General features: G+C 44.8%; 1 protein-coding gene across 1 annotated transcript in view; it reads left to right on the top strand.

Moving 5' to 3' along the window:
* The window catches only part of caprin1b (cell cycle associated protein 1b), a 32,985-nt gene extending 7,643 nt beyond the window's left edge, over positions 1 to 25,342 (top strand). The window contains exons 3-17 of the mRNA XM_071344227.1: positions 129 to 191; positions 2,151 to 2,237; positions 2,578 to 2,825; positions 8,453 to 8,535; positions 15,963 to 16,118; positions 16,448 to 16,500; positions 16,722 to 16,805; positions 19,446 to 19,613; positions 20,008 to 20,181; positions 20,897 to 21,007; positions 21,246 to 21,362; positions 23,123 to 23,282; positions 23,521 to 23,730; positions 24,046 to 24,158; positions 24,585 to 25,342. Coding sequence (XP_071200328.1) covers positions 129 to 191; positions 2,151 to 2,237; positions 2,578 to 2,825; positions 8,453 to 8,535; positions 15,963 to 16,118; positions 16,448 to 16,500; positions 16,722 to 16,805; positions 19,446 to 19,613; positions 20,008 to 20,181; positions 20,897 to 21,007; positions 21,246 to 21,362; positions 23,123 to 23,282; positions 23,521 to 23,730; positions 24,046 to 24,158; positions 24,585 to 24,674 — 1,917 coding nt within the window. The 3' untranslated portion in view covers positions 24,675 to 25,342. The remainder of the gene's footprint in view (positions 1 to 128; positions 192 to 2,150; positions 2,238 to 2,577; positions 2,826 to 8,452; positions 8,536 to 15,962; positions 16,119 to 16,447; positions 16,501 to 16,721; positions 16,806 to 19,445; positions 19,614 to 20,007; positions 20,182 to 20,896; positions 21,008 to 21,245; positions 21,363 to 23,122; positions 23,283 to 23,520; positions 23,731 to 24,045; positions 24,159 to 24,584) is intronic.
* The last annotated feature ends 604 nt before the right edge of the window (positions 25,343 to 25,946 follow it).

Raw genomic sequence — 25,946 nt, 5'->3', positions numbered from 1 at the left:
TCACTCTGGATCACCACATGAGAGATTTTACTATGGAGAATCTGTTACTTGTTATTATGCTATCAACCTCTATTTGGATCATTTTCACCTCTGATGAATGCGTGTTAATCCTGACCTCTGTCTCACAGGGCAAGCTGGACGATTATCAAGCCAAGAAAAATAAAGGGGAGCGTCTCAACCAGGACCAGCTGGTGGGTCAACAATGTACACTGTATATGAGTCCTATATGGTCTGATCTGTCATTATTGGGTTGCAGAAGCAAGCTTTCCATTACATTGCTCTCATCAGTTAGCCTATGTCGTCAGTTCAGTGATTACTTTAAGGGAGCAGAAAGGAAGGATGCAATGCATTTTAAAGACTTTGATCATTATACGTTAGGCTTTTTGTGTTACCCAATCCCTGCCCGTCTTCCGAAAACGTCTGAAACCTACACTACCGTTCAAACGTTTGGGGTCGCTTAGAAATGTCCTTGTTTTTGAAAGAAAAGCCAAAAAAATTGTCCATTTAAAATAACATCAAATTGATCAGAAATACAGTGTAGACATTGTTAATGTTGTAAATGACAATTGTAGCTGGAAACGCCAGATTTTTTTTTCTTTTTATGGAATATATACATAGGCGTTCAGAGGCCCATTATCAGCAACCTAGAAGGCCAGCATCCCGGAGTCGCCTCTTCACTGTTGACGTTGAGACTGGTGTTTTGCGGGTACTATTTAATGAAGCTGCCAGTTGAGGACTTGTGAGGTTTCTGTTTCTCAAACTAGACACTCTAATGTACTTGTCCTCTTGCTCAGTTGTGCACTGGGGCCTCCCACTCCTCGTTCTATTCTGGTTAGAGACAGTTTGCACTGTTCTGTGAAGGGAGTAGTACACAGCGTTGTACGAGATCTTCAGTTTCTTGGCAATTTCTCGCATGGAATAGCCTTCATTTCTCAGAACAAGAATAGACTGACAGGCCTCCCGGGTGGCGCAGTGGTCTAGGGCACTGCATCGCAGTGCTAGCTGCGCCACCAGAGTCTCTGGGTTCGCGCCCAGGCTCTGTCGCAGCCGGCCGCGACCGGGAGGTCCGTGGGGCGACGCACAATTGGCATAGCGTCGTCCGGGTTAGGGAGGGTTTGGCCGGTAGGGATATCCTTGTCTCATCGCGCTCCAGCGACTCCTGTGGCGGGCCGGGCGCAGTGCGTGCTAACCAAGGGGGCCAGGTACACGGTGTTTCCTCCGACACATTGGTGCGGCTGGCTTCCGGGTTGGAGGCGCGCTGTGTTAAGAAGCAGTGCGGCTTGGTTGGGTTGTGCTTCGAAGGACGCATGGCTTTCGACCTTCGTCTCTCCCGAGCCCGTACGGGAATTGTAGCGATGAGACAAGATAGTAATTACTAGCGGTTGGATACCACAAGTTGGGGAGAAAATGGGATAACATTTAAAAATAAATAAAAAATAAATAAGAATAGACTGACAATTTTCAGAAGAAAGGTCTTTGTTTCTTGAGCCTGTAATCGAACCCACAAATGCTGATGCTCCAGATACTCAACTTGTCTAAAAAAGGCCAGTTTTATTGCTTCTTTAATCAGGACAACAGTTTTCAGCTGTGCTAATGTAATTGCAAAAGGGTTTTCTAATGATCAATTAGCCTTTTAAAATGATAAACTTGGATTAGCTAACACAACGTGCCATTGGAAAACAGGAGGGATGGTTGCTGATAATGGGCCTCTGTACGCCTATGTAGATATTCCATAAAAAATCTGTCGTATCCCGCAACAATAGTCATTTACAACATTAACAATGTCTACTCTGTATTTCATGGACAATAAATGTGCTTTTCTTTCAAAAACAAGGGAATTTCTAAGCCAAACTTTTGAACGGTAGTGTACTTCTTCAACGTGTATCTAATATAATCCCACAGCACCCCCCTCATACTCTCCCTCCACCCCCCCAAAAAAGCTTTTGTGAACTAACACTTGTTTGCCCCTTCACTAGCTCTGGCTTTGCTGCTAGCTACTATTGATGAAAAATGTACTTACTATGACTGATATGTGGTTGTCCCACCTAGATATCTTAAGATGAATGCACTAACTGTTAGTCGCTCTGGATAAGAGTCTGCTAAATGACTCCCATGTAAACCAGTTTCCTCTTGCTCTGTTATCTCTGCAGGATGCCCTGACCAAGTATCAGGAAGTGACTAATAATCTGGAGTTTGCCAGAGAGCTTCAGAAGAGCTTCCTCGCACTGGGGCAAGACGTAAGAGTATCTAATGCAATGTGTACTTGTCTGTAGGAATGTGACTGACACCCCTCTCTGGTGTCATCCCTGTTTGCATTAAAGTGGCCGTCGCCCGGGTTGCATTTCGTTCCGGGAGGATGCTTTCTCCTCCTTCATGGATGTGAAACAACTAGGTGTAAGCAGTATAGCTCCACCTAGTTTCTCCCATATTGCTTTCACATATCTAGTCCTATCAAATCTGTGACTGTGGGTGAACAAAGGCGGATGGGAGGAAACGGCTTCCTGGTGACCTGGCATGAAACGCAACCGAGAGTTCCCTGCAGTGTTTGATTCCGACTCCCTGGTCTCGTCTCTGTAGATCCAGAAGGCAGTGAAGAAGGCAGTGCGGCGGGAGCAGCTCCAGAGAGAGGAGGCTGAGCAGAAGAGACTGAAGACTGTGCTGGAGCTACAGTTCCTCCTGGACAGGCTGGGAGAGGACAGTGTAAGGCAGGAGCTGAGACAGGGGACCACCGGGGGAGGCACACCCTCACTCCTCACAGACTCAGAGCTCACCACCCTGGATGAGCTTTACAAACTAGTGGGGCCAGAACGAGACCAAAACACCAGGTTAGTAAAACGCATGCACACACATTGTTCAGACTATGAGCTAAAGTTATATATTTATTTCTACATAGTGTAGAAATATGTTCAGGAGGGGTATAAAACATTGGTTTTCAGCCTGTCTCATGAAAATGTGCCTTGGTGTTAGAGCTGTTATGGTGACGGTATTACCGCCACACGGGCAGTCACGAGACATGACGGTAGTCAAATTCCACATGACCGTTTACTCACTAATTAGGCTTCTCCAAGCTCTGATGCTGCTGATGGTCATTACTAGCCTACCAAACTTGCTAACTGCCTGGTACTCAGCACTCTATTGTCCCTCTAATCACTCTGACATCAGTGCAAATGTAATTAAAAATCTAATCAAACATGCGCAACAGTTCTATAGGCTGTAAAATGGCATTAGAAAAGAGTTTTGATGGCCTCTAAAAGGGGGAGGAACCCATCAGCTTTCTTTAGGCTAGGCCTACTATTTATTTCTCAACTTTCCTAATATTAATCACAGTTAAACACGAGTATAGGCTACCTGGCTGGCATGAAAATGAACCATGGGAAAAGCGTCCTCCATTCGCTATGTACAGTGCGTTCAGAAAGTATTCAGACCCCTTGACTTTTTCACATTTTGTTATGTTACAGCCTTATTCTTCTCCCCAACTACAACATTTTCTGTCAAGATAGAACTGCCAAAGGGGGCGGAGTTGCAATCTACTGCAGAAAGAGCCTGCAGAGTTCTGTCATGCTATCGAGGTCTATGCCCAAACAGTCTGAGCTTCTACTTTCAAAAATCCACCTTTCCAGAAATAAGTTTCTCACTGTTGCCGCTTGTTATAGACCCCCCTCAGCCCCCAGCTGTGCCCTGGACACCATATGTGAATTGATTTCCCCCCATCTATCTTAAGAGTTCGTACTACACTGGAATATGCTTAACACCTCGGCCGTCCTACAATCTAAGCTAGATGCCCTCAATCTCACACAAATTATCAAGGAACCTACCAGGTACAACCTGAAATCCGTAAACATGGGCACCCTCATAAATATCATCCTGACCAACTTGCCCCCCAAATACACCTCTGCTGTCTTCAACCAAGATCTAAGCGATCACTGCCTCATTGCCTGCGTGCGTAATGGGTCCGTGGTCAAACGACCACCCCTCATCACTGTCAAACGCTCCCTAAAACACTTCTGTGAGCAGGCCTTTCTAATCGACCTGGCCCGGGTGTCCTGGAAGGATATTGACCTAATCCCGTCAGTAGAGGATGCCTGGTTGTTCTTTTAAAAGTGCTTTCCTCACCATCTTAAATAAGCATGCCACGTTCAAGAAATGTTGAACTAAGAACAGATATAGCCCCTGGTTCACTCCTGACTTGACTGCCCTTGACCAGCACAAAAACATCCTGTGGCGTACTGCATTAGCATCGAATAGCCCCTGCGATATATGCAACTTTTCAGGGAAGTCAGGAACCAATACACAGTCAGTTAGGAAAGCAAAGGCTAGCTTTTTCAAACAGAAATGTGCATCCTGTAGCACTAATTCCAAAAAGTTTTGGGACACTGAAGTCCATGGAGAGCACCTCCAACTGCCCACTGCACTGAGGCTAGGAAACACTGTCACCACCGATAAATCCATGATAATCGAGAATTTCAATAAGCATTTTTCTACGGCCGGCCATGCTTTCCACCTGGCTACCCCTACCCCGGCCAACAGCTCTGCAGCAACTTGCCCAAGCCCCCCCCCCCCCCCCCCCGCTTCTCCTTCACTCAAATCCAGACAGCTGATGTTCTGAAAGAGCTGCAAAATCGGGATCCCTACAAATCAGCTGGGCTAGACAATCTGGACCCTCCCTTTCTAAAATTATCCACCGTATTTGTTGTAACCCCTATTACTAGCCTGTTCAACCTCTCTTTTTGTATTGTCTGAGATCCCTAAAGATTGGTAAGCTGCCGCGGTCATCCCCCTCTTCAAAGGGGGAGACACTCTAGACCCTCAACCAATCGCTGCCCGCACCCGCCTGCCCTACCAGCATCACTACTCTGGATGGTTCTGACTTAGAATATGTGGACAACTACAAATACCTAGGTGTTTCGTTAGACTGTAAACTCTCCTTCCAGACTCACATTAAGCATCTCCAATCCAAAATTAAATTTAGAATCGGCTTCCTATTTCGCAACAAAGCCTCCTTCACTCATGCTGCCGAACACACCCTCGTAAATCTGACTGTCCTACCGATCCTCGACTTCGGCGATGTCATTTACAAAATATCCTCCAGCACTCTACTCAGCAAACTGGATGTAGTCTATCACAGTGCTGTCTGTTTTGTCACTGAAGACCCATATACTACCCACCACTGCAACCTGTATGCTCTCGTTTGCTGGCCCTCGCTACATATTCGTTGCCAAACCCACTGGGTCCAGGTCATCTATAACTCTTTGCTAGGTAAAGCCCCGCCTTATCTCAGCTCACTGGTCACCATAGCAACACCCACCCATAGAGCATGCGCTCCAGCAGGTATATTTCACTGGTCATCCCCAAAGCCAACAAAGCTCCTTTGACCTTGTATCTTATATGTCTTATATCTCCCTCTTTAACTTTAAGCATCAGCTGTCAGAGCAGCTTACCGATCACTGCACCTGTACACAGCCCATCTGTATATAGCCCACACAACTACCTCATCCCCATATTGTTATTTTTTTCTCTTTTGCAACCCATTATCTCTACTTGCACGTCTTCATCTGCACATCTATCACTCCAGTGTTAATGCTAAATTGTAATTGTTTCGCACTATGGCCTATTTATTGCCTTACCTCCCTAGTCTTACTACATTTTCACAGACTGTATATAGATTTTTATTTCGTGTTATTGAGTGTACATTTTTTTTCATCTCATTTGTGACTCTTTTGTTTTTGTCGCAATGCTTTGCTTTATCTTGGTCAGGTCGCAGTTGTAGATGAGAACTTGTTCTCAGTTGGCCTACCTGGTTAAATAAAGGTGAAATAAATTCTAAAATGGGTGATTGAAAAAAATACAATCTACACACAATACCCCATTATGACAAAGCAAAAACTGTTAGCAAATGTACATACGTATTCAGACCCTTTACTCAGTACTTTGTTGAAGCACCTTTGGCAGCGATTACAGCCTCTAGTCTTCTTGGGTATGACGCTACAACTTGGCACACCTGTATTTGGGGAGTTTCTCCCATTCTTCTCTGCAGATCCTCTCAAGCTCTGTCAGGTTGGATGGGGAGCGTCGCTGCACAGCTATTTTCAGGTCTCTCCAGAGATGTTCAATCAGGTTCAAGTCCAGGCTCTGGCTGGGCCACTCAATGACATTCAGAGACTTGTCCCGAAGCCACTCCACTCCGTGGCTGTGTGCTTAGTGTCGTTGTCCTGCCTCAGTCTGAGGTCCTGAGTGCTCTGGAGCAGGTTTTCATCAATGATCTCTCTGTACTTTGATCTGTTCATCTTTCCCTCGATCCTGACTAGTCTCCCAGTCCCTGCCGATGATAAACATCCCCACAGCATGACGCTGCCACCACCATGCTTCACTGTAGAGATGGTGCCAGGATTCCTCTAGACTTGACGCTTGGCATTCAGGCCAAAGAGTTCAATCTTGGTTTCATCAGACCAGAGAATCTTGTTTCTCATGGCCTGAACTCCCAAGTGGGCTGTCATGTGCCTTTTACTGATGAGTGGATTCCGTCTGGCCGCTCTACTATAATGGTTTGATTGTGCTGCAGAGATGGTGTCCTTCTGGAAGGTTCTCCCATCTCCACAGATAAGGTATTTCTGTTTTTTAGTTTGAATGAATTTGCAAAAAAATCTCTTTTTGCTTTCATTTTGGGGGTATTGTGTGTAGATTGAGAGGGGGGGAAAACAATTGAATCAATTTTAGAATAAGGCTGTAATGTAACGAAATGTGGAAAAAGTGAAGGGGTCTGAATACTTTCTGAATGCACTATAATTGCATAGATGTCTTGAATTTTTGTTTTCGAAACAGGTGCATGATAGTGGTCTGTTTTAAATCAAAAGGGGAAGCATAGAAATGGCGCACAAAACGGGAAGCATAGAAATGGCGCACAAAGAAAAGATCTACTGCTTTTTAGACTTGCTTTCTGTGAGATTGACACACATTTCTATGTGAATTTGGTTGGGTCGCCCAAAAAGTTACATATTGCAGCTTTAACACTCTAGCTGTCAGGCACACTTGTAGAAAATATGTCAATCATTATTTGAATATGTTGGTAACCCGTTGTGTAAAAGTGATAATGCCCTCGAAGCCGTTGTTTGGAGGATTTATTGGCGCTGTTTGCCAGCCCTAGAGTTGTGCAAATATATCCTCCAAAACACCGGCTCCTTGGGCATTATCACTTAATTGTGATCTATCGCATCCCACAACTGTCCCAGACTATGCTTGGAATATTTATTTCTCGCACAGAATAGAATAGGTCAGCTTTTGTACTATGGGGGATAGTAGATTGACATAGGCTATTGTTTGTTAGGCCTACTCATCTTGTTGGCTGACGAAAAGTAAATGTGGACAGTTCTTCCAGCATCTTCAATATGCACCTCGGACTTCGAAAAGGATGCGCGCAGTTGCGTCCCCGATGTGTCTTCACTTGTAGCCTGTGAGAAGTACCCGATCATGTGACGGGCATTGGCTAATAAGAATTGAGATATCTTCGAGAGCCATGTGAGTGAGAGGTGCTTCTGGGAGCACAGCCGGGAGAATGGAATTATAATTATTTTTTCAACACAAGGGCACACTGGCCGCAAAAGGCATGGATTTTTTAAGGGGGGATTACGGCCACACAAATGGAATGCCGCTGGGAAATTTGAGGCATTATTAAGTGCTTGTCATGCCTTTTTCATGCAACTTTTTTGTTGTTGCATCGTGGAGCCTTAGAATGTATTAAAAATCAAAACATATAGCCCAAGGTTTGTATCACAACTAATGTTACATAAATAACTCTAAATGAAGCATATACTGTAGGAGGACCTGTTTCTTTGTTAACCGGTCAACACAGAATAGCCGCATGTGCGGACTCTGCTAAATGAACTAGTGTCGCCCACAGCCATATGGCATAGCCAGATCAGGAGTATGCTATTCTGTTCTTCTGAAATAGACTACGTGTTTCTTTAGACCTGTCTAAAATAAATGCTGGATTTATTGTGAAGGTGTAGGCTACATTACATGGACTTATTAGACTTGTAGATGTTCCAAAGGTTGTCATCGGTGGCTTGTAGGCTATGCGTGGAAGTCAGGAGATGATAAATGTGTTTATGTTAATTAACGGTCATTTACCGTTAGACCGGCAGTTATTCTCTTGACAATCACCGGCCTCAAAATTTCATGACCGCCACAGCCGTACTTGGTCTCAGGTGAGAACTTGAACATGACACCATTTGTCAAATACATGCATAAACATGATGTTCAACTGGGATGTTTAGAAGTGGGGGTTTCACTGTTTCGCGTTGACTTGATGGAGAAGAGAGCTTGAGGTGGGAGTTATAACTCGAGCGTGACGAAGACTTCTGGGTCTAAATATTGCACTCAATAAAACTGCAGGAGCATTCAACAGTGTACAGGTATCTTTCTTTCCCAAGTTACAACTGTACCTCTCCTGTTGCAGGTTGTCTGACCAATACGAAGAGGCTTCTCAACACCTCATGGATCTGTTGGAGGGGAAGGACAAGGCTGTAGCAGGAACAACATGTAAGTTTGACCAACTACAACTAGGTGAATTCACTACTCAGTGGTCTGAAACGTTCTGAACATTCAAGAAACCGATAGAAATGGAACGAATAGAGCTGACACGGTCCCCAATCTCTAGTCTCACAGACAATTATACAGTACAGTACCAGTCAAAAATTTGTTTTGTTTTGTTTTTACTATTTTCTACATTGTAGAATAATAGTGAAGACATCACAACTATGAAATAACACATATGGAATCATGTATTAACCAAAAAAGGGTTAAACAAATCAAAATATATTTTAGATTCTTCAAAGTAGCCACCCTTTGCCTTGATGACAGCTGTGCACACTCTTGGTATTCTCTCAACCAGCTTCAAGAGGTAGTCACCTGGAATGCATTTAAATTAACAGGTGTACCTTTTTAAAAGTTAATTTGTGGAATTTCTTTCCTTAAAGCTTTTGAGCCAATCAGTTGTGTTGTGACAAGGTAGGGATGGTATTCAGAAGATAGCCCTATTTGGTAAAAGACCAAGTCCATATTATGGCAAGAACAGCTCAAATAAACAAAGAGAAATGACAGTCCATCATTACTTTAAGACATGAAGGTCAGTCAATCTGGAAAATGTGAAGAACTTTGTAACTTTCTTCAAGTGCAGTCGCAACTGGCTCTCATGAAGACCGCTACAGGAAAGGAAGACCCAGAGTTACCTCTGCTGCAGGGGATAAATTAATTTAACGGCACCTCAGATTGCATCCCACATAAATGCTTCAGAGTTCAAGTAACAGGCACATCTCAACATCAACTGTTCAGAGGAGACTGTGAATCAGGCCTTCATGGTTGAATTGCAGCAAAGAAACCACAACTAAAGGACACCAATAAGAAGAGACTTGCTTGGGCCAAGAAACCTGAGCAATGGACGTAGACCAAGTTTGAGATTTTTGGTTCCAACCGCCGTGTCTTTGTGAGACGCAGAGTAGGTGAACGAATTATCTCTGCATGTGGCTCCCACCGTGAAGCATGGAGGAGGTGTGGTGGTGCTTTGCTGGTGGCACTGTCTGTGATCTATTTAGAATTCAAGGCACACTTAACCAGCATGGCTACCACAGCATTCTGCAGTGATACACCATCCCATCTGGTTTGCGCTTAGTCCCACTATCATTTGTTTTTCAACAGGACAATGACCCAACACACCTCCAGGCTGTGTAAGGGCTATTTGACCAAGAAGCAGAGTGATGGAGTGCTGCATCAGTTTACCTGGCCTCCCCAATCACCCGACCTCAACCCAATTGAGATGTGTTGGACCGCAGATTGAAGGAAAAGCAGCCGACAAGTGCTCAGCATATGTGGGAACTCCGTCAAGGCTGTTTGAAAAACATTCCAGGTGAAGCTGGTTGAGAATGCCAAGAGTGTAAAGCTGTCAAGGGAAAGGGTGGCTACTTTCAATAATCTACAATATATTTTGATGTAACACTTTTTTTGGTAACTACATGATCCCATATGTTATTTCATAGTTTTGATGTCTTCACTATTCTACACTGTAAAAAATAGTACAAATTTAAGAAAAAACTTTTGACTGGTACTGTATATCTGTTCTTCACGATACATTTATATCTGAATGTCCTGTAACGTTACATCCTCCTGGACAGGCCCCTGGGCAATTCATTCTGTCTGTGTTGTTGGAAGCTCCTGAAAAGCAGTCATTTTTCCTTTATTTGTAAAAATGTGTTATTCTAAATACTGTATGTTGGTTGTCAAGTAGTGTTTAAAAATATATATATATATTTGTCTTCCAGTTTGGCCATAGCCTGCTCTCAGATCTATTTGTGCTGTCATGTAATGCCATCTGTACACTACAGAACTTTCAAAATCTAACATTGCTGAGCCTCTTACATGAAACAACCGTCTTTTCTGTCGTTTTTTGACTTGCCAGCGTAGTGGTATGCACACTAAATGATGTGGCACAGACGGGGGGGTCACACTACGTGAATAAGACATTCACGCTTGTCATACAGTGTTGAAATATCTAGTCAATACATTTTGAATGAAATAACATTTGCTTTTGAACTTCAGAACTGTAAAGATTTGACCCTGGCTTTGGTTAAAGGCAAGTACAAACTAGTAGTAGCCTAGTCATCGCTCCTGCTCAAGAGTGTACACGTTCTGGGTGATGTGATACAATGTCATCTTTGGCTTCTCTGGTGAGCTCTCATAGGCTATTGCTGATCCCCATTCTCAAAACGTGTTGTTGCAATTCTCGCACTACAAGATGATTGCAGATTTTGTGCCGATTTTTAAAAAATCAAATGTTTGAAAATATCGGGATATCTGGGTCGGCTCAAAGACAGGATTGGTAGCCCTCAGATTGTGTCTCTGACCCACACGCAGTAAACGCGCATCGGTGACGGCCGCACACCCTGAGGAGGCAACGACGTGGGGATTTTGTTTTTCTCAAACTTGTCTGGGACAGCTAAGTCGGTGCCAATATCGTGTATTGTATGCTCGGCTTAAGGATATGGCAAGACTGCACAAACAGATCTGGGACCAGGCTAGTTTGGCCAATTACTTTATCTAATATTTGTTCTCTAGACAGGAAAGACATTTAGTTATTTGGCAGGACATTGTGGCAGGACATTGTGCCAATGACAATAGCTATCCACTGTCAGTCTGTCACAACTCCTTAGATGACATGATTTGTGCTGGAAATACAAGAGGGTTTGATGGCTGGAAGTTGGATCGTGGGGGGCGTAAGGCAGGTAATGCAGAGCAGGATTGTGAACAGTACTGAGGCTAGGGCTTTTGATGACTGTAATTGGCCAGCCAATGACTGCGATCTCCGTGATAACCGTTCGAATAGCAACAAAGGGAAACAATATATAATCACAAATCTTCCCCTCGGCCTTCCATTTGCGCGTTCACGCGCGCCTCCGCCATTTGCACAAGTCAAATCATGAAATGTTATAGGTCACATGCTTTGTAAACAACGGGTGTAGACAAACAGTGAAATGCTTACTGACGGTCCCTTCCCAACAATGCAGAGAGAATAATAGAAAGATAACTCAAGGAATTAGTGTTGCATGGTATACCGGTACCACGGTAATATCACCGTACCAAAACATCATGATACTAATGATACCAACATTTTAGAGAACCATTTCATATGATACTACCAACATTTTCCGCCCTACCGATCTAAAGACCCCACTGGCGCCTGTTTATAAAATTTTATAAGTTCAGTTAATTGTGTAAGCAACAGCAACTAGTCTAATGTATGCACCAGTCCAATAATGTCCACTTCACTTTTATGCGCATATCACGTGTGGCAGCTCTGATCAACCAGCCGCATCCCCCTGCCCGCCCTCACTCACCTGCTTCTCTCAGCATCCCCCTACCAGCCCTCTCACCTGCTTCTCTCAGCATCTCTCTACCAGCCCTCTCACCTGCTTCTCTCAGCATCCCCCTACCAGCCCTCACTCACCTGCTTCTCTCAGCATCCCCCTACCAGCCCTCACTCACCTGCTTCTCTCAGCATCTCCTTACCAGCCCTCTCACATGCTTCTCTCAGCATCCCCCTACCAGCCCTCTCACCTGCTTCTCTCAGCATCTCTCTACCAGCCCTCTCACCTGCTTCTCTCAGCATCCCCCTACCAGCCCTCACTCACCTGCTTCTCTCAGCATCTCTCTACCAGCCCTCTCACCTGCTTCTCTCAGCATCCCCCTACCAGCCCTCACTCACCTGCTTCTCTCAGCATCTCTCTACCAGCCCTCTCACCTGCTTCTCTCAGCATCCCCCTACCAGCCCTCACTCACCTGCTTCTCTCTGTCTGCTCTTCCTGCACATTTATTCCCCATCAGTTTTTCCAATAGAAGTTAGCCTTTATGGCGAGCTGGGATTGTGACCCTGATCAGTCTTTTGTTACATCTGATACATGGTGAAATTATATACAAAGAGCACAGGCCAGTCTGAGTATAGGCTTTGCGAGTTGGTTGTCATGCAGGAGTGCCAGAGAGGAAAAACAGCTTAGTGACGTGCATGCTTTTGCATCTTTACAGCAAAGAAAACATTGTCTCTAACTCAAACGGTAAAACAACATACACTGCGATTTCACACGCATTTGATAGATTTTCACAAAACATGTCGCAGTCTGTTTTAAACTAATCCCGGCCCACAAATGATGGTTGTTCAGTCATGTTACCTAGAAGGCTAACAACCTGGTAACTTGACTGTAGGTCTAGGCTAATTTGATTGGCCCAGGAAGAAAGGAAAAGATTCTGCTACTCATGCGATGTTCTTCGAAGGTAGGATTCATATAGGGGTAACTATATAGAAATAATCTTTCTGTGGCTCCTTACAGTCTGTTTGGTGCCTAACGTTTTTAAAGTTAGGAGCAGTGTGTGTATGTTTGGGAGAGAGAGGGAGAAAGAGTGTGTCTGTTACCTGAAGAGTTGGTTTCATGCAGTTTTTTCACTTACTGCCACAATGACATGCAGATCATTAAACATTCAGTGCCTTCTGAAAGAATTCAGACCCCTTGACTTTTCCCAAATTTTGTTAAGTTACAGCCTTATTCTAAAATGGTTTAAATAGAAACAATTTCTCAGCAATCTACACACGATACCCCATAATGACAAAGTCATTAATCTACAAAATCTACAATCCATAATCTACAAAAATAGATAGCAGAAATTCCTTATTTACGTAAGTATTCAGACCCTTTGCTTTGAGACTTGAAATTGAGCTCAGGTGCATCCTGTTTACATTAATCATCCTTGAGCTGTTTCTACAACTTGATTGGAGTCTACCTGTGGTAAATTCAATTGATTGGACATGATTTAGAAAGGCACACACCTGTCTATATAAGGTCCCACAGTTGACAGTGCGTGTCAGAGCAAAAACCAATCCCTGCGGTAGAAGGAATTGTCCGTAGAGCACCCAGACAGGATTGTGTCGAGGCACAGATCTGGGGAAGGGTACCAAAACATTTATACAGCATTGAAGGTCCCCAAGAACACAGTGGACTCCATTTATAAGTGGAAGAAGTTTGGAACCACCAAGGCTCTTCCTAGAGCTGGCCGACCGGCCAAACTGAGCAATCGGGAGAGAAGGGCCTTGGTCAGGGAGGTGACCAAGAACCCGATGGTCACTCTGACAGAGCTCGAGTTCCTCTGTGGTTATGGTTGTCCTTCTGTAAAGTTATCCCATCTCTGCAGCACTCTAACCAATCAGGCCTTTATGGTAGAGTGGCCAGACGGAAGCCTCTCCTCCGTAAAAAGCACATGACAGCACGCTTGGAGTTTAGTAAAAGGCACCTAAAGACTCTCAGACCATGCGAAAGAAGATTCTCTGTTCTGATGAAACCAAGATTGAACTCTTTGACCTTAATGCCAAGAGTCACGTCTGGAGGAAACCTGGCACCATCCCAAAGGTGTGTCATGGTGGTGGCAGCATCATGCTGTGGGGATGTTCTTCAGCGGCAGGGACTGGGAGACTTGTCAGAATCGATGCAAAGATGAACGGCGCAAAGCACAGAGATCCTTGATGATAACATCAAATTGATCAGAAATACAGTGTAGACATTGTCAATGTTGTAAATGACTATTGTCGCTGGAAACGGCTGGTTTTTAATGGGATATCTACATAGGCGTACACTTGCATTTCGTAGATGGTAATTCGAATGCACAGATATACGGTGAAGAGATCCTCTGGCCCATTGTCATACCATTCATCCGCCGCCATCATTTAATGCTTCAGCATGATAATGCACAGCCCCATGTCGCAAGGATCTGTACACAATTCCTGGAAGCTGAACATTTTCAATTTCTTCCATGGACTGCATACTTACCAGACATGTCACCCATTGACCATGTTTGGGATCCTCTGGATCGATGTGTACGACAGTTTCCGCCAATATCCATCTATATTAAATTCTGCTCATCACGCTATACCACAATAAACAAAGTTCAAATTCTGAGACTGAGAGCATTGAGTGATTTAGAAGTGACACGTTGCTGCCAAAATCTGTAGCCCATCTCCGCGGCGCTTTATCAGCAAAATGGACAGAGCCCTACACACTAAAGCAAGGCGGTTTTTGGTCATGAATATAGGCTACAAGATGGATAGGCTGTTTGCAATAGGTTAATTACCCTTTGTGAATGCAGCTGTACACACAGCTGTCTTACCAAAATAGTGCAAACGAAATGCTGAAAGTAGTAGCGTAGTTATGCATGCAAACAAAAATACTGAATAGCAGTTTGGCTTAAAATACTGACAACTGCAAACGAAACGGCGGTACCAAGTTAAGCCTAGTAAACAAAATATCGCATTGATAAAGGCATGACACAATCTATATTTAGGCTGTATGGTAAACAAATGCAGTAAACGAAAGGTGGACGGCAATTCAAATAACCAAAACAACCTACTACAGGGATGCAGCCATGCACAGCTGTCTTGTCAAACAAATAGGCCTATAGGCCCGCTTCAGACATGGAAAACCATGCCACTCATGAGTGCAGCAACACGTTGTGATATGCCACAATACACTTCTCTGGATTAAATTCAACCCACGTAATCAATTAAGCAATGCTAGCCTACCATAAACATGTTTCCCGAGAATTGAGATTTGTTCAAATATGTAGTTCTTATTCTCTGAAAATATGCAAATTTAAATGAACATCAACCTTTTGGACCCTCGCCAGTTTGCATCCCTTTAGTCTCTGGTGTGTAATTTCAACTGACTTGCCTGAAAGGACCCTTACATATCCGAACGCGACTGCTGCAGTAGAGAGTAATTGTATAATTTATGCATGACATCCGTAACTGTCAGTTATATAGGGCTGGCACAATTACCATATAACTAACTGAAGTGTTGCAGATGGATGGAATGGTGCAGTCTTGTAAATGTACAGTTCTGTAATATGAATCATCTGGGCCTAGGGGTACAAGCTATAGGAGTGGTGCATTCTGATTGATGTGACCTTGAGACAGACACACACACACACAATGCAGTCTGCCAGGACAGAGGACTGAATGTTGAGGGCTTCTGATTCAGCGTGGCATTGGGGCAGGTTGCCATGGTCTGGGGCAGGGTGCCAGTGGCCCTATAGCCTGCCCTGTGGTCTCACTCACAGGACCCATTCTCACACACACACAGAGAGAGACAGAGAACTGGCTGTCTCAGCATTATGGGTCTAGAAAAGCCTCTCTCCAGTCGCCTCTCTCCAGTCACCAGCACCCACCACCTCTTGGAGAACTGGGTCATGTTCAATAGAGCACTTCAATTGGGGGGGGGGGGGGGTTTAGTGCTCGGACCGCAAGACTGGAGAATGCGATGAGACATACTTTGGCCAGATGTGTCCACCATATTTTATTGTAGATTGATGCGTCATAATACCGTGGTGTTTTTTGTGATATGGTAATGCTGATGGTTCTCTGCCCTTCCCCTCCCCAGACAAAGCTCTGAAGGACAGCCTGGACCGGGTGCTGCTAAGCGGGTACTTTGACAAAGCCCAGTCCCACCAGAATGGAGTGTGTGAGGAGGAGGAGGATGAGGAGCAGCAGTTGGAGGCAGTAGTGGAGTCGGCAGAGGAGCAGACCATCGACCAAGGTCAACATTTTTGACATTGACATTAATGTGCACTCTTGAGTTATAAATGGACAAAGTTATACATATTTTGATAGCTCAACTGGTCACGTTCCTTTGCCGTCCTTAGAAATGTGAGTTTTTTTGAAAATGGCGAACCAATTGTAGCTGTTAGCGAAAGTACACGTAAGTTTGTGAATTGTAAGCAAGTTGTAGGCAATATTAAATGTTAACTGTTCGTTCCTTAAGTTACGTCTGTTCCTGTATTGTTTAGTTTTCCAATTGTGACAATAAAGATGTTGATTAATTGAAGATCTTTCGTCCTGCATTCTGAAAATTATTTTTCTCTTCAGAGGGTGAAATAGTTGAAGAGTACATAGAGCCCATTAAGGTGGAGGCTACAGAGGTGAGAGGACTTACTATCCTGGAATTCATTAAGGCAATGTTTTACTACATTTTGCATTGGAAATTAAAATAAGTGCTTCCAATTGGACAAATTCAGATAATGTTTACCTGTTTTGGGCAGTTTTCTTTGATTTCCTACCTACTGAACACTACCCTGTTAATTCAGTTATTATCATGTCTCGGCTGCTTTGTGACGGTGGCCATTTTGTTTATGTTTTTCAGTTCGTAAACAGACAGTTCATTCCAGACACCACGTACAGCAGCAGTGACAAGGAGCAAGGAGACAAGTGGATGACAGAAACAGAGGTATGATGCTCAGTGTTTTACACATTACACAAATCATGGTAGGGCTGTCCCAGACAAAAAACAATATTGGTCTACAGAGTCATCTGTTCTTTCAACCAATCAAAATTTTTAAATGTGTATTTTTCATAGACACATCCTATGTGTTTTAATCAAATCAACTATTTGCACTAAGCTTGTCTGATGCTTTAAGTGCACTGTTAGATATAATTAAGACATGCAAATGACTAGAGTCCAACCGCAATTGATTTAATTGGACCGGGCTCAGACTTGCTGCGCGGTGTGTAAATATAAAAATTACACTGAGTGACTGTGGGACTAGCACCTGTTGTCTCTCTCTCTCCTCTCTGCTGCAGCGACCACCACAGAACAGTGTTTATCGTGCTGTCTCTGTTGCTGCAGCGTAATTAGCCATTTCTGACTGAAAAGTTACCGAAATCCCTCATTTTGTTTATGAAAAACATTCCCTGTTCCCTCAACCCTTGCTCTCTTTACGTGACATGCATGCATCACATGCACTTGACCGATATGGCCTGACCTATAGCCTATCATACTCACATCAATAAATTGGTTATAACAAACTCTGAACACCGTAACACACAGCAAAATGAATGCAGAGGACGTGACAAATCAACTAGAAACGGGGGAATGTTTACTGGTTGCTCAGGAGGTAAAGGGGAAGTCAGATGTGTGGAATAAATGTGGCTAGTCGTGGAAAATACTGGAGATCAAGAAAAAGAAGGTAAGGAGCAAGCGCTGCGTGCATATTATGTGTGCCCAACAGGTGCTGATAAATTATATTGTAATCTTTCTGACCGTTTGGAACAATGACAACGACACTAAATGAATTATAAGTGTGCCGGAGAGTGTTTTGTAAAGACTTTATTACAGAAAATACCAAAGTTGCATTCGTTCCTGAATGCAATTTTACAAAATGGAACGGTTTATTTATTGTTTACGCTTATTTATTAAGTGGTCGCTTTATTTTTAACTTTAAATGCTTGGTTGCATTTCAGATCGTGAACAACTCGTACGCTGTGTGTTGAAAACTTTTATGATTGACTATTGTATAACTATTGAAATATAGGCCTGACTAAGTTACGGTATTAAAACCTAAAGAGGATACTTTCTTAGGCCTACAGCTCCATGGTGGTTATACAAGGCTGCTCTATACTAGGCCTACTAGTTATAATGTCATTAATTATTATTATAATGACCATAATCACAATAAGGAGATCAAGAAAAATAAGGGTTATTATTACGAATATTATTTTTCTGACAATTTGAAACATTGTAAACAACACTAGATAAATGATCAATAATACCAGAGGCTGTTCAAACCAAATAAAGTGGAAAGCCTTTATTACAGATCAACAAAGATTAAAAACAGACGAAATGGTGAAGTGTTTTGTCCGACATGCGTGATGTTTGGCGCTCGTAGAGGCAGTAGACTATTAAACAAATGCTCGCAGTGAACAGAAGCAGGATAACTGTTTTAATGCTGTAGTTATACAGTACCAGTCAAGTTTCGACACACCTACTCACTTAAGGATTTGTCATAATTTTTCTACATTGTGGAATAATAGATTTCAAAACTGTGAAATAAGATTTCAAAACTATGAAATAACACATGGAAACATATCAAAATATATTTTATATTGGAGATTCTTCAAAGTAGCCAGCCTTTGCCTTGACAGCTTTGCACACTCTTGGCATTCTATCAACCAGCTTCATGAGGTAGTCACCTGGAATGCATTTCAATTAACAGATGTGCCTTGTTAAAAGTTAATTTCTGGAATTTCTTTCCTTAATGCGTTTGAGCCAATCAGTTGTGTTGTGACAAGGTAGGGGTGGTATACAGAAGATAGCCCTATTTGGTAAAAGACCAAGTCCATATTATGGCAAGAACAGCTCAAATATGCAAAGAGAAACTACACTCCATCATTACTTTAACTTCTTATGGAACAGTGGGATGCTAGCATTACTTTCCATTACTTTGACTGACCTTCATGTCTGAATCTGGAAAATGTCAAGAACTTTGAACGTTTCTTAAAGTGCAGTTGCAAAAACCATCAAGCGCAATGATAAAACTGGCTCTCATGAGGACCGCCACAGGAAAGGAAGACCCAGAGTTGCCTCTGCTGCAGAGGATAAGTTCATTAGAGTTAACTGCACCTCAGATTGCAGCTCAAATAAATGCTTCACAAGAGTTCAAGTAACAGATACATCTCAACATCAACTGTTAAGAGACAAACAATTTTTTTTGCATTTTAAAGTATTGGCTGTCAACATTCAGTAAAAAATAAAAAGGTGTCATCTAATATAAAACTTTTGAAACGGCCTGTAACTAACGGGTTTTACCGTCCTGTAAGTCCTCCGGCATGCGATCAAAGCAGCAGGAGATGTATATAAAATAAAATGTTGTATTCATGTATTGATTTAGTCATACCCGATGCCTTTTATCAAGATCTGTTACGTTTAAGAATTAAGATGTCACCTACATTTCAAAAAGTCTAATTTGGACTATATCTTAAATGACCATTTTATGTAATCGTCTAGTCAAGAGATTATGGGACTGGATACGGAAGGGTACTTTCATAGGGTATACAGCCTCTGGCCTTGCCTCTTGATCTTCCCCCTCAGGTGGTGAGTGTCGTCCAGCAACAGCCTGTACAGTCAGCCCTTCCCCCCAATGACTTGGAGACCCACTCCCTGAACGTGGCCACACCCACAGTCACACCCCCGGTAGTCAGGAAGCAGGCAGTCCAGGACCTCTTGTCACAGATGCAGGGGCCTTACAACTTCATGCAGGTGAGGATTCGAACCACCACCCTCTTCAAGACTGTTAGCCCACTGAGCTAAAGTCTAGCCATTAGCTGTGGTTGCTGTGCCTGTGGTTCAGGCTTGTACAATGAGGCGGTTTGGACCTGAATACTAGGCATTTGGTCCAAGCTAATGCCTGGGCTTTAGCTCAGCAGGTGAACACGATCTAGTGGCTTATAGGGGACCATGGCTTTGAACCTCAGTCAGCCACATATACAGCATAGTGCCATAATAACAATGTTTGCTTCCCTCAGGACCAATGCATTTTGTGGAGTTGTGGAGTGAATGCATTTTGTGGAGTCAGAAGATCAAGGAATCAAAGATGTGAGGGATAAAGGAAAGAGTTTTGTTATTCCGATATCTTTTCTGCTTCCTCCCTCAGGACTCTATGCTGGAGTTTGATGGCCAGCTCATTGACCCAGCCATCGTGTCAGCCCAGCCCATGAAGCCTGCAGCTCAGAACATAGACCTTCCTCAGTTGGGCTGTCCCCCAGTCCATCTAAAATCACGCCTCTCACCACACAACACCGTCCCGGTACAGCCTGAGCCCATGCAGGTGAGTACTGGTGTTATTGAAGGATAATGGCAGGGGCTTCTTTTAATAACATAAAGATGGCCTTGTTCAAATACTTTGAAAATGCCATTTAAAAAAAAATATATTATTATTTTATTCTCCCTAATTTCGTGGTATCCAATTGGTAGTAGTTACAGTCTGGTCTCATCGCTGCAACTCCCGTACGGACTCGGGAGAGGAGAAGGTCGAGAGCCATGCGTCCTCCGAAACACAACCCAACAAAGCCGCACTGCTTCTTGACACAATGCACATCCAACCCGGGAAGCCAGCCGCACCAATGTGTCGGAGGAAACACCGTACACCTAGCGACCTGGTCAGCGTGCACTGCGCCCGGCCCGCCATGACACAGGAGTCGCTAGTGCACGATGAGACAAGGATATCCCTGCCGGCCAAACCCTCCCCAACCCGAACGACGCTGGGCCAATTGTGCGCCTCCCGGTTGCGGCCGGCTGCGACAGAGCCTGGGCTCGAACCCAGAATCTAAGGTGGCACAACTAGCCTTAGACCACTGCGCCACCCGGGAGGCCCTAAAATGCACCCTTAAGTAATCACTGATATGACTTGTCTGGATTGGTCAAAGGTCTTTTAGATGTGATAATTCCAGTGAGGTTAAAAGATGCATTAGATGCATCTTCACCTCTGTGGTGAAGAGGTTAGGAATCTCGACGTCTGAATGAGTCCGCTCCTTCATCCCCAGGTTCCCACGGTGTCCCCCACGCCTGAGTCGTACGCCACGCCGTGCCCCATGTACCAGTCATCACACACGCCAGAACCGCGCCCGCATGCGGACTCCATCGACACCATCCAGGTAAAAAATGATAAAAGGATAATGCATGACACTTAGCGAACACTTTTATCAACTTGCAGTTGACTTGTGAGCAACTTTTAAGTTGCGGGTTACATTTCCACAGTGATCATGTACACATACAAAAAAGAAATGGCGGACTCACTGTGGGAGTTGAACCCACAACTTTTGCGTTACTAGCGCCACAGTCTTACCAACCTGAGTAGAGGATCACTGTATCTGATGGTACTGTTCTCCGCAGGCGTCCATGTCCCTGTCGTCAGAGCAGCAGCAGGTCTTCCAGTCTGTCAACGTCTCCAAACCCCCACACATCTCCGGCATCAATGTCAATGCAGCTCCATTCCAGTCCATGCAGACAGTAAGGCCTTAGTCAAAACGCAAACAGTCTCTCTTTGGCCGGCAGGCAAGCACGGTCACGCACGCCGGCAGGCAGGCACGGTCACGCACGCAGGCGGTCACGCAGGCAGGAGTCTTAAGAGTTGAATGTTCATCATCATCGTTATTGTATTTCCATATTGTTCATATGGTCTGTCTTTGAGTTTTTTCTCTCACTGTCTTTATTCATCCATTTTTGTTAATTTCGATTTCATCAGGCAGACAGGCGCGCGCACAGAGAGACAGGCAGACAGGCGCGCGCACAGAGAGACAGGCAGACAGGCGCGCGCACAGAGAGACAGGCAGACAGGCGCGCGCACAGAGAGACAGGCAGACAGGCGCGCGCACAGAGAGACAGGCAGACAGGCGCGCGCGCACAGAGAGACAGGCAGACAGGCGCGCGCGCACAGAGAGACAGGCAGACAGGCGCGTGTGCGCAGACAGAGAGACATGCAGACAGGCGCGTGTGCGCAGACAGAGAGACATGCAGACAAGCGCGTGTGCGCAGACAGAGAGACATGCAGACAGGCGCGTGTGCGCAGACAGAGAGACGGGCAGACAGAGAGACGGGCAGACAGGCGCGTGTGCGCAGACAGAGAGACGGGCAGACAGGCGCGTGTGCGCGCAGACAGAGAGACGGGCAGACAGGCGCGTGTGCGCGCAGACAGAGAGACGGGCAGACAGGCGCGTGCGCGCAGACAGAGAGACGGGCAGACAGGCGCGTGCGCGCAGACAGAGAGACGGGCAGACAGGCGCGTGCGCGCAGACAGAGAGACGGGCAGACAGGCGCGTGCGCGCAGACAGAGAGACGGGCAGACAGGCGCGTGCGCGCAGACAGAGAGACGGGCAGACAGAGAGACGGGCAGACAGGCGCGTGCGCGCAGACAGAGAGACGGGCAGACAGGCGCGTGCGCGCAGACAGAGAGACGGGCAGACAGAGAGACGGGCAGACAGGCGCGTGCGCGCAGACAGAGAGACGGGCAGACGCACACATGCACAGAGGCAGACACGTGTGACTGACACGGGCAGACATGACAGACACGCCACACGACAGACAGATGGCAGAGACGGCACACGACAGACAGACGGCAGAGACAGACGACAGAGACGGCACACGACAGAGACGCCAAATACTAATTGAGTGTATGTAAACTTCTTACCCACTGGGAATGTGATGAAAGAAATAAAAGCTGAAATAAAACATTCTCTCTACTATTATTCTGACATTTCACATTCATAAATTAAAGTGGTGATCCTAACTGACCTAAGACAGGGAATTTTTACTAGGATTAAATGTCAGGAATTGTGAAAAACTGAGTTTAAATGTTTTTGGCTAAGTTGTATGTAAACTTCCGACTTCAACTGTATATACAGGGGGTACCGGTACAGAGTCAATGTGCGGGGGTACAGGTTAGTCGAGGTAATTCTTACCAAAATTCTTACCATCGTTTCAACTGCGGATTGGCCCTTTCATGACAATGCTTATAGTGCAGAATCTCTGTTTACTACTACTGCCGGCGCTCATATGCAACCTACTCTCAGAACTGGAAGCATTTAACTTGGATTCTTACAGCATTCTGTGATGGTGGCAGGGATAGTATTGGGCTGAAACACAAATCTCAGATTGTAGCTTTAACTCTTGATAAGCCTGTGAGTGACAATTGTTCCTAGAGTTGTTAAACCAGGCTGAACACTCGGCACACCATTGTTTTAACCAGGCTACCTTGTCCCCCCCCCCCTCAGGTGTTCAACCTCAATGCCCCTGTCCCGCCGGCCAATGAGGCGGAAGCCTTGACCCAGGCCAGCCAATACCAGAACAGCTACAGCCAGCAGGGGTTCAGCAGCCAATCACAGCAGCTCCCTGTGGAGCAGACAGAGATGCAGACGGAGCAGCTGCAGTCTGGTGAGCTAGCAGGGCTGGAGCAGATTTTTTTCCCCTTGTCATACTGCAGAGCAAAACCAAGTCGAGCCGTACCACACTGGCCTGGTTATGCGTTTACCATCGTGCTACTGGAGCTGTCCTGAAAAGGGCCATGTGAACAGGTTGAACAGTGCTAGATGGTGTGGAAAGGATATTTCACGAACTTTATTATAACTGTCTTAAAGGCCATTTTACTCAAACTATGTTTCCCTGTCTGTAGTGGTTGGTGCCTTCCACCCCCAGGACCCATCCCTGCCCAGCCAGGCCCTGCCCCAGGGGCAGCAGCCGGGTCAGCAGGGTCCAGGGTTCATCCCCGCGGCTGGTCGCCAGGCCCAGTCCTTCTACAACAGCAGAGGCATGACCCGCGGAGGCCCCCGTAACGCCCGCGGCATGGTCAACGGATACAGGGGCCCCTCCAACGGATTCAGAGGTACGGTAGCCTGACCTGTCCTTTACTGTCACAAACTAAATTGTACAGGGCCACACATCAGCCTCAAGATACACTCGAGCTTTCTCTTGTCTGTAGTGTAGTTCGTTAAATAGATGGATTGAGCTGAGTGTTGTGTATGGGAGAAAAAACCTACATCTATTGGATTTGATCTCAACTTGTTTGACATTTGATACGACATGCTTGTTGCACATGTCGGTGTCATCGTGGTCTTGATGCTGTTTAATAAGCGAAAGAAACAACCTATGCTTTTCACTGAATGACTGCATCTAACTGGAGTGTAACAATCCATTCCAGGTGGATATGACGGTTACCGGCCTCCCTTCACCAACACTCCAAACTCTGGATATCAACAGGCTCAGTTCAACACCCCTCGGGACTACTCCAATGGTGGCAACTACCAGCGGGGGGTAAACAACCTTTGACCTTATCACTCACACCGGGTTGGAGATGGGGCTTGGGATGGATGTTGAGCTAACATGCTCAGGGCCGGTTTGCCGGACACAGATTTAAGCCGTGGAATTAAAAGTACTTTCAACTGGGGGGAGTTTCTCCGTTGAGCATTATTTTTCCAATTCAAGAGTAGGCTTAATCTAGGTCTTGGAAGTTGGCCCGCCCTTACCATAGGGGATCTTGGAGTGTCTCATATCTGTTTTTGCATCTATAGGAGTTGTTGCGTTACATGTTAGTAATCTTTTGTGGGCCTAAGTTTGCCCTCTCTTTGCCCTTTTATAGGGGGTATCACTGGATCGTCTCCTTTTATTTGTTAGGAATCTATGTAGGAGTATTCTATAAGAACGGTGAGTAGTAATGCTTTGTCTTTTACCCTGCTTCAGGATGGTTATAATCAGAACTACAAGCGTGGAGCAGGCCAGGGATCCAGAGGGATGTCTCGAGGAGGCAATGCCCAGGCCATGAGGTCCTGATCGGGCCTGTGTTTGACTGTCCCAATTCACCCCTTCCCCTTGGCCCTAACAATTCAATGTTTGCAGAAACGTCTGGTACGTATAACGGTGTAGTGGTGGACTTATTTACTTGGTTATATTTTTCCTGGGTGGGGCAAATTGAAGGGTCAGGGCCAAGGTGGGGGGGTGGGGTAAGGAACGACTTGGACAGATTTTGACTGACAACTTTCCACACCATACGAAAACATTCAAGATATCCAGAATGCATTTTGCCCCATCACTTTTATTTGTCCTTTTTTGTTTCTCATCAGTGGTATTTTTTTCCTGGCTTTTGGATCAAAGTAATGCCTGCTTTGATATTGGAACAAAATATTAATGTTTTAAAATGAGACTGAGTACACAAGCCGATCTGTAAATCCTTAGTGTTACAAATGGTTTTAAGCAAGCCTGTAAACTTGAAAGATTTCGTTGATTTTTTTTTTTATCAAATAAAACATGCCACTGCTGGTCTGAGCCCCTGGGAGTGTTTCTTTCTCTTGCCCAGTCCCCCCCTTTTTTTTGTTTTGTTCACATATCATCTTTGTTCTAAAAAGCATTTTTGTTATGTTTTTAAAAGAAGCTCCCAATTCCTCAGTTTGTAAATTGATGTTGCCTCAAGAGTTTCAATAAAGATGTTGCATTACCCATGATTTGTGGTGATTGTGTCCAGTGTCTTTTTATTGTTGGGTGGTGAAAGTGTTGCCAGGGCTAGACAAGATGGTTTTGACTTATGATGGAAAGAGCTGTGTATTGCATTCTCTGGAGAAAACTACACAATCTGAGAGCTGGGTAAGGGACCACGGATGAATCGAGACTACATTTCCTATCTACGCTTCTTTATTAGCTCAGAGGCTAAATTAAACCGCTTTTACTATGGTGGGTTACTTGTTGAGGAAGACCTTGAAATGGTGATTTTATTAAGTGTAGTCAAAGATTATAGAGATACTGACATTGTCAGGGCAGAAAGACATGTACCATGGGAGTCTTCGTACACAAAGCGGCGCTACTGTCGAGCTCCCGCCTATTCTTTCTTTGGATTGTTGGATACGTCTCGTTATTGCAATCCTCTTACGAATATTCAATGAGGGTTGTTGACGTCAACCGCCTCTATTCAAAGGAGACAGATGCTATGCTACTAGCCTCATTCCATGAATATGCATAGACATTTTTTTTCTCAAAGTTGCCGGGATGTCACATAACAAATTTTATTTGATCAAATTAACACCACGGTGCAAATAAGCCATTCATTTGTTT

Source organism: Salvelinus alpinus, chromosome 15, assembly GCF_045679555.1.
Source record: "Salvelinus alpinus chromosome 15, SLU_Salpinus.1, whole genome shotgun sequence".
NCBI classification, from domain to species: domain Eukaryota; kingdom Metazoa; phylum Chordata; class Actinopteri; order Salmoniformes; family Salmonidae; genus Salvelinus; species Salvelinus alpinus.
This window is presented reverse-complemented; position numbering and strand designations above follow the sequence as displayed.